Genomic DNA, 8,958 nt, shown 5'->3' on the forward strand with positions numbered 1-8,958 from the left:
GCCATGGAGAGACCCACCCCTGTCGACCTTCAGCCCAGCTCGAACCACATCTCTCTGCAAGGTTTTCCCTCTCAATAGCAGAGGTAGCAACAGGAGCAGAAAGCAGAAGTGGCCGTTATCAGGGACCTGCTCCGGCCTTCCCCAACAGCCCACCCAAGCCAGAGTCAGGTCCAAGAAACAAGTATCCCTGCAGGCCTTGCCTCTCCTGCCTTTTGCCCAAGCACTTCAAGACTTGGTTCAGGCCAAGGACCCATCACAGGAAGAGCAGCAAGGAGTGACCAGGTAGTCAGTGCCAAAGGAGGCAGAGAAGAGGAAGCAGTGAGCAGACAGCGTGAGGCAAAGGGGAGGCAAAGTTCTAGAACCACCTCCCCCCTAAATCCAAAAGAGAAGCCTTTTCCAAATGTACTTTCCTTCCCCTGACAGGATAAGGGGCCAGGGAAGGGTGGCCCCTGACCCTCCATGTCCCTGCACGGACATGACTGATTTAGTGACGTTTCTCTAAAACCACAAATGCCAGCACTAGCTTCAAATAAGATTCTACTGCCACCTAAATACACAACTGTCTGTAATGGGAAAGAACCCAGAGTCCTATCCCAGTTATGAGGACCCTCCCCAAATTCTAATCACAATGACACTTTTGACTTTTCAAAGGGTATTTCAAGGGTCTGTGCCTGGACCCCCAACATAAATGAGAAGGTTCCTACAGCTTCCTACAGCCTAATTTCAGATGCTTCAAGTGGAGTGCCTCCTCCTGCTGCCCTCTTGAGTGCCCTCCTCCTCCTCCTTCCCGAGTGGGAGCAGCAGAGGCCCCCCGTCTGGCCCCCAGAGCATCACTGTGAAGAGAAGAAACAAGGGCACCATAGGGATTTGGTGTCATAATCCACATTTCCAGCTGCTTATAAACAGCCCCTGGTCTTAGGCATTGACCAGTGGGAATCCCAAGCCACATTCCCACTGACCTCATCCTGACACTGCGATGCCATATCCCTTCCTCTTTGAATCTCACTCTAAAGGTGCAAAGAGTCTCCAATTAAGAGCAAAGTCCAACCAGCATGTAAGAGCACGGGTCATGGCTTTCGAATTCCTTCACACTCACACAGCTGGGACCAGTCGAGGGCCGTGAATACAGTAGGATGGGGCCCAAAATGTGGTCACATGAACTCCCCCAGGCTCTGTCCCGGAATCTGGCATCCTCCCTTTCCTTTTAGTCCTTACCCAAACAGCTTCAACAAGGTGACACAAAGACCCAAGCCCCACTTTGGCCTTTGTGTCTTCAGAGAAGCTTGAACTGAGGAGGGAAGGGAGAGAGACACCAAGAAGTGGTCTATAGCAAAAGTCTCCCCAACCAGCTTGGATGGAGAAAATCCCCATGGGGTCACTTGCAAGCTCCAAGAAGACAGGGCTCTGCCGCTGGACACTCTGGATGCTCTCAGGGCCAGAGCAGGGTCAGCTGCTGAGTTCTCCATGCCCCCGGCAGGGCTCTGGGTGCCTGCAGCCTTTGCCCACTGTTTTGGTGACATTTCCTTCATGGTAACCAGCCCCAAGTAAAACATCCCAGGAAGCAGCCCCTAAAAATAGCTCCTCCCAGGGCAGCAGCAAGCGGGGGGGAGGGGAAAGAGAGGGAGGAGAAAAGAGGGGAGCAGATGGGAAGCTGCTGCCGTGCTGATAGGACCCAGGAAGTAGAGACAGTGTTGGGGGGGGGGGGGGGCAGCGGCTGGAAATATCCCCACTACAGAGAAGTCTATACCTAGAGAGGTGGGTACAGATGAGAGCCAGGCCTCAGCGAGCAAAACAGAGGGGTTTGCTCCCCCGGGCTTAGAGCTCTGGGCCTAGATAGAGGTGTGGGGATGTTATATCAGCATTCATCACAGGAACAGAATGCCCAGAATCTGTGTTTTAAAGGGAAGAGCCACGGGGTGGTGAAAACTACATTGCTTGAGGATGCTGGGGTCAGAGCACTGGCAAAAATCACTGGCATACTCAGAGCTCAAAATAAACAAACCAACCTTTGGTGCCTTGGTTTCCCCACTGGCCCTGGGGCAGATCTTTCTGGCCATGGGTGGACAACAAAAGGCCTCTGCCGAGAGGCACTCAAGAGGTGCAAAGTGCCCATCTCTTCCTGTCATCACCCTTTTGGCACCCATGGGATCAGGCCCTTGTTGGCCTGCCAAGGCTGTCCAGAGAGCAAGCACAGAGCTGGGGGCAGAAGTCTGTCATACCCATTCCTTCCCTTCCCTTCCCTGTCTCTAGCCTCAGCAGAGAATGGGGTCAGTCACTTACCTCTAGGGTTTCAGCACAGGTTATGATGAGAGACCAGGGCAAGCAGTAGGGAGAGAGCAAGGATGGGGCCACCTTCCAACCTCCATCCCTATCCATGAGGCCAGTACCCAAAGTCACTCTGGGAAGGCGGGTGGGATGGCAGGGTGACAGGCCAATGTTGTACGAACTGATTCACATAGCTCACAGCGTGACTGTATGACAAAACCGGCCCAGGATAAGCCTTGGCCCAGAAAAGGGACCTCCAGGCTGCTTTCTCATCCACTCAGGGGGACGAGTCAGTGGAAGCTCAGTCATTTATAGATAGGATGCCCATTTCTCTGTCAACAGAAATTGACTGGCCTGTTATCCTCAGGAGGAAAGCACAGTTTTGCATACAACCTCCTTAAATGCTTCCTCAAGTAGCAGCGTCCCAGTGTTCCAGCACTGCATAGATTGCTCTTCCTCTCCAACCACCACCACCTCCCCAGCCCTCCCCTCTCCGCCTCCCCTCGCTTCACCCAGATCCTTAACAGGAAAGTCTCACTTGAAGATACCGCAAGGGACACAAATGTCATGGGGGCTACTCAGGCCAACACTAAGGGGGTGGGGACTTGCAGCTGGCACCACCAAGGGGGATCCTATTTCAGTCCCCAGGGCCAGCTGGACCCAGAAAGGGACAGCCTTTGCCCTTCTGGTGGCCAACATGCCACAACCTTCAGCCACTTAGCTTGCCGTAGCCTTGGACATAGGCTGACACCCCAATCCGGGGGCTCAGGAGGAGGCCCCTCATCACAGAAAAGCCCATGTGCACAGATGGCCACATACCGGCAGAGATGCCACCTGGAGACGGCCGGGCCAGGGTTTGTCTGGTAAATCTCAGAGAACATGACAAGAGCGATCGTTGGTGCCGTTGCTGATTTTAGATGGCATTTCTTAAAGCGTGGCTATGGGGGCCATCTGCATGAAATCTACTAGGGCACTTGTTTAAAATGTAGAGTCTGGGTCCCAACCCCAGACCTCCTATGGATAGAGCCCAAGAATCTGTACTTTTTAACCAGTACTCAGGTGATCTTTTTGCACACTAAAATTGAAAATCGCTGCTGAGAGGAAGTCCCAACATTGCCCTATAAGGCCATTACTGACAGGGAAGAAAGAATCGTAAGCTACACTATCTTCCTACATCTCGCACCTGCCAAATAGGCCCCAAACACAGGTCTTGAACCTGTGTCCTCTCCAATAGCCGTGTCAGGCCTACAGTCTAGCTCCATGGATCAGAAAGGGGGAACACAAGCCAGCACTAGGGTACGAGGGTTCCAACAACTTGGCTCTGAGTTTCCTGAGAGCCAAAGCCAAGAAGCAACCATGATTGGTTACGTAGTCCACTGAATCCATTCATTGGATGTGTACAGGCCAGGTATGTGTCAGGCACTTTGTTGGGCCCTGCCCACACAGAGGTAAAGAAATAAATAGATGTGGTCCCTACCCTTTACCTCCCGGGTCCTCAAGAAGAGGAAAGCTTTTATTTACATTTAGCCTCAATAGAAATTTCTTCAAATGGGGTATACAGATTAAATAAATAAACACAGCAAGTGCTGCAACAGATTTCAAAATATTGTTTCTGGTAGCATCTCTTAGTAAGGCCAAGTACCCACTGTAGTAAAAGCAATTGGAATCTAGATAAATGGTCCAAATACAGAGGTTCCTTATGATGCGAACTGTTCCAAGGATAAATCCTAAATTACGGAAGAAGAAAGGACCATTTGCCCTTCAACTATAGCAATATGGGGAAACGCTTTGGATGTAAGCAAGAGAGCAGGATATAAAATGTTATGCTCCATGAGGTGAAAATCTATATGCATATGAATAAAGATAAGAAGGGAATCTGAAGATTTAAAAATAAAAAAAGACATAAGGGCTCAGGCTCCTTGGGGGGGTGCTCTTAAATCTTAAAATAACGACTTATCATTGCCATCACCTGGCCCACTAGCTCCTGCATCCAAGCCTATTTTAAATGCCTCCTTCAGCCTAGTGGAGAGCTAAGCTTGGAACCATGGGCTCCCTTAAGAGCCCCAACTCCACACCTATCACTGTTCCAAGCAGAGGGAGTGACGTTATGTGACTTTCAGTGACTTTACGGAGACAGGCCTGCAGACAAAGACGGTGCTCAACACGCAGCCACACGAACTCCACAGCTGCGAACGTGGGCCCCCGAGGCCACAACGACAAGAAACAACGTAGTAAAAGAAGGATTCCCATCCAGGTCCAGTCCCCCCATAAGACCAGGGGACCTCTCCCTATGCCTCCTGAGCATTTCACCATTGATGCCAGGAGAAGCAGCTTGATACCCTTTTCTTTCTCTCAATTCGCAGCACAGAAAATCACAAACAAGAAGACAGGCAGAGAGACTCAGCAGAGCGAGCCCCTTCAGCCCCTCACGGATGACTCTGGTGGGCCCACCACATTCCCAGACACAGAAATCCAACACCTGCGGAGCCCTAGACAGGGAAGAGTGAAACCCAGCTCCAGCTGCTGCACCTTTATAAAATATACAGCGTAAACTGAGAGGCTGTAGGGAAGCCATGGGCCTTCACTCCCTAACCCCGTGGGCACCAGCCCAGTGGGCGCCCTGGCCCAACTCTCCACGAGCTCACATCCCCTGTGCCCACACCTATAGCACAGCCCCCAGCTTGGTCCCTCCATCTCCAAGACAACACCCTCCCACTCTCCCACCTCCAAACGGTACTGGCACTGACAGATTCCTGACCCTCTTGTTGGCATCCGTGCCCATCAGCCGGGACCAGGCCTCTGTCCCTAAGTTAACCTGCACACAACAGAGCCCCAGTCTTGGCATAACTGTCTCAAGAGGGGGAGTTGATGTCTGAAGCATATGATCTTACACAAGAATCCTTTCCTTGAGGAAAAAAAAAAAATCAAAGAGAAATCAAACCTCATCCAGTTTGGGCAGGGAGAGAAAGATGTCAGTTGGAGAAGACAAGACAAGGTTGAAAGGAGGTGAGGGAGGCAATAGGACATGATGACACAGGTCAGGGAAGTTCAGGGGGGTAGGGAAGGAGGAGAGAAATGACAACTGAAGGCAGGCAGCTCCACAAAGTCACCACGACAGCTACCCTCACATCCCTGAGTGTGGCTCCTAGCGTCCCTCCCTCCCTCACCCCTGGGTCAGAGGACACTGGTGAGATGAGGAACACGAAGCATTGCATCATTAACTCAAGACACCAGACACCGGCCCCATTTCTGATGCACCAGGGCTATGCCGTGTGGGCATAGGAAGGTATCCACTCTTGCACTGCCGTCCCTGCCTGCGCCCTGCACCCTTGGCCAGAGGATGTCTGCCAAAGAGCCCAGCCCACTGTGTCATCCCCCTACCCCAGGGGAGGAGGGCATCTGACTGCCCACATTATCTCTATGGCAACCATTGCCGCCGACTCAAGGTACCCAGAGAGAAAGAAAACAAACAAATAAGTCAACTTTATAGCCAATGTAGAGAAACAGCAAGAGATGGAGGCTGGGAGACAGCAAGACAAGCCCTGTCAAAAAAAAAAAAAAAAAAAAAAGACAAGCCCTGTCTGTAGGGAGGAAGAGAAGCCCTCCCAGACAGGAGGCAGACACAGCCCTGCTAAACCGGTCCCGGAACAACCAAAAACATGACAGAAGCCCACTGTCATCTCCATGGAATTTAATAGCTTCTCTGATACTTAGGGACATCAACTATATCTCTCATGCCAGAGTCGCCTGGGTCACTATTAGCGACAGTCCTCACCTTCCCCAGGGCATCTGTATATGCTGCTAATATATGTGTGGCATCCTATTGCCCCATACAAATTCCTTTCACTGGGTCTAAACACTTTTGTCCCCCTGCTGCACCGTGCAGCCTTCAGCCTTCAGTCTTTGACGACGATGACGACGACCCATCCAAATACCTCGGTACTCACCAGACCTGTTCACAGAGCACTTCACACATTGCTGGGTCTATACCTATCAGATGAGGTGAGTTTGGCAAGCACCCAATGCAAGGTTCAGGGAGTGTAGGATCGAGGTGTGAAAGACAGGGCTTCACTCTCCTGGCCTCAGGTACTCAGGAGGATCTCACAAAAAAGGCTCCACGGCCTGAGCCTTCACAATCCTCGGACCTGGAAGCCATGCGGCTCCCACCCAGACCAGGCCATTGAGATTTCCAGACCATGAGGCATCACCCTCCACCCAGGACAGGCTGCATCTGCTGCTGCACCACTAACTTTGTAATTTGATCAAAAAAGCAATCAAGTTCATCTGGCAGGATTTGTTCCCGAGAAGCCCTCGCCAGTAGCAGCCTCCCCTGATGTTTACAGATTCCCTTCCCTTGGGAGTCTGTTCTGCCGCCTGGTGGGCAGGGGGAGGCTGGATTTGTCAGAGCTGTTCATTTACTGCATTTCCATCCGAAGTCACCACTGGGGCATGGGGATTAGGACAGGCCTAGAGTGGCTGCCCACTGCCCCCAACACAGAAGACTCCAAATTAGGAGCTCTCCGTTCCCTGTTACCACCACTCCCCACATCTCTCCCTGCTTTAAAGACCAAACTCTCTTGAGCCTTCAGGTACCATTCCTCCCTGTGGCTACCTACACGTCTTACATCTTTTTCATTCTTTTCTACCTGAGCACTTCTGGTTCACCATGCAACTCCTTGCCTGGCTTCCAAGTCAAGCAACCCTGAAATTCCAATTCTTCTGCAGGGGCTAAAATGCACAACCCCCAATTCCTGGAGCATCTTCAGAAGCTAGAGCCTTGGAGGCGGCCTAGGGAGAGGCCAAGATGGGGAAACACTCACCCCGGGCAGATAACTTCTTGGTATTGATGATTTTTGCTGCATACTCTTGCGTGGAGGTTTTCTTCACACACCTGCGGACCACAGAGAAAGCACCCCTGGAGGGAGAAGGGGGAAAGAACTGGGACACGGAGCAGAGCAGAGTGACACAGACACGCTTCAGGTCTGAGAACAGCGATGCTCCCATCACCAGCCCTTCAGTCAAAATCAGACACATCAGCATAGTGGCCATCACCCTCTAACGTGGGGTAGAAAGATGTGGCCACTGCAGGACACTGAACGGATGCGGGGGGTGGGGGGGGACCACCTCATCCCACCCTCACATCTCTAGTCGCTGGACAAAGCAACAGCCCCAACCTCAGGCTGTACATCAAGAGCCGGTGGGCAATGCTTAAAACACACACCTGCTGCATCTCACGGACAGCCCTGCAGTCCCGGCCAAGAGAACCAGGAGAAGGGACAGACCCTGCCCTTCTCTCAGCAGGAATAGTTGAGGGTAGGGGAAGGAGAGATTAGAAAGAGGGTATGATTGCGGGAGAGAAATCTCCCTCAATCCTGGGGGAAGGTGAGAAAGTGAGGCTCAAACCCCTAACAGCCGGCATCATCCCACTGCATCCCCGGCTCGACTGGCGGCGGGGAAAGACAGGATCTAGTTGTGGGTCTCAGACATCCATAGCTCCCCTACCCCACGATTTTTTCCACTACTTTCCCCCCCAAATGGGAGCTCGCACTCTCTGGCTCTGGAAACGTCTAGGGGGGCGGGCAGGGCGGGGGCTGCAGTGGCCGGGCTCGGCGCCGCGGGTGGGGGTGGGGGGGCCGGGGCTGCTGCAGCGGCCAGCTCAGTGCAGAGGGGAGGGGGATGCTGCGGCTGCGGCGCGCGGCTCCCGGGACCACTGCAGGGATAGGGGGAGGGGACAAGGGGGTGCTGCAGCACTGCCCAGCAGCGGGGCTGGGATCCTGGAAGCATCACTAGCGGGGGGCGGGGCCGGGCACCAAACATCCCCCCCCCCCACTCGGGCACCGCAGCGGGGTTGGAGCTGCAGGGCCGCGGAGGGTCCAGAGTGCCAGGCGCGTGGGACGTGGGACAGGGTGCTGAGTGAGCTCCAGAGCAGGGTGAGGAGGGGGCGCGGCGAGCAGGCGGGGGCAGAGTGGGGGGCGCCTGTGAGGGAGGGGCGGGGCTGGAGGGCGCCCAGGAACGGTCCGGGGGCTGCGGTCCCCGCGGCAGCGCGGTGTGCAGCAGCCCGGGCAGCTGCTGCAGGGCGCGGAGGGGGCTGCGGGGCAGCGAGCTGGGGGCCAGGGGGCCAGGGGGCCCCGGAGGCGGCGGGCGGGAAAGGCTGGGGGTGGGGCGGGCCGAGGGGGCGCCGCAGCGGCCGGTGCAGGGCCGGGGGGCGGGGCGAGGAGCCGCATAGCGCCCGGGCGGCGGGGACCGGGTGGGGGGCCGCGGCGCGCGGCGGGCGGGCCGTACTTGCCGAGCTCCTCGAAGAGCTGGTAGTCGTCGGTGAAGCGGGTGCAGGTGGCTGTGGTGGCCATGCTGGCGGGCGGGCGGACGCGGCGGTGCAGCCCGCGCCGACGTCGGTGCACAGTCACCGCCGCCCGGCCGAGGGAGCAAGAGGAGGAGACGGGGCTGAGCCCGGCAGCACCGCGAGACTTTACCGGGGAGAGCGAGGGAGGGAGGGACACCCCCGCGCCCGCCCGCCCGCCCCGCCCCCAGCCCCGCCGGCCCCCCGCCCGGCCCCCGGCCCGCCCCGGGGAGGGGCCTCCCGCCGCCGGCCCCGCCCCGCCCCGCCCCGCCCCGCCCCGGGAGCCGCCCGGCCGGCCGCGCGCCGGGGAGCGCCGGAGCGCGGGGGCGCGGGGGCGCGGGGGTCCCGGCGCGGGC

General features: G+C 55.8%; 1 protein-coding gene across 26 annotated transcripts in view; it reads right to left on the reverse strand.

The window, feature by feature from the left end:
* CAMK2G (calcium/calmodulin dependent protein kinase II gamma) overlaps positions 1-8,754 on the reverse strand; it is a 55,360-nt gene extending 46,606 nt beyond the window's left edge. For 9 of the 26 annotated variants that reach the window (XM_038534407.1, XM_038534389.1, XM_038534393.1 and 6 more), the window contains exons 1-2: positions 8,548-8,750; positions 7,086-7,180 (exon numbers count right to left, since the gene is read on the reverse strand). In XM_038534407.1, the coding sequence (XP_038390335.1) occupies positions 7,086-7,180; positions 8,548-8,612 (160 nt within the window). In that variant the 5' untranslated portion in view covers positions 8,613-8,750. Of the gene's footprint in view, positions 1-7,085; positions 7,181-8,547 lie in introns of all 26 variants that reach the window. The other 17 variants (XM_038534404.1, XM_038534395.1, XM_038534398.1 and 14 more) reach the window with 8 other exon arrangements.
* Positions 8,755-8,958: the final 204 nt, after the last annotated feature.

The sequence above is a fragment of the Canis lupus genome, chromosome 4 (genome assembly GCF_011100685.1).
Source record: "Canis lupus familiaris isolate Mischka breed German Shepherd chromosome 4, alternate assembly UU_Cfam_GSD_1.0, whole genome shotgun sequence".
In the NCBI taxonomy this organism is placed as follows: Eukaryota; Metazoa; Chordata; class Mammalia; order Carnivora; family Canidae; genus Canis; species Canis lupus.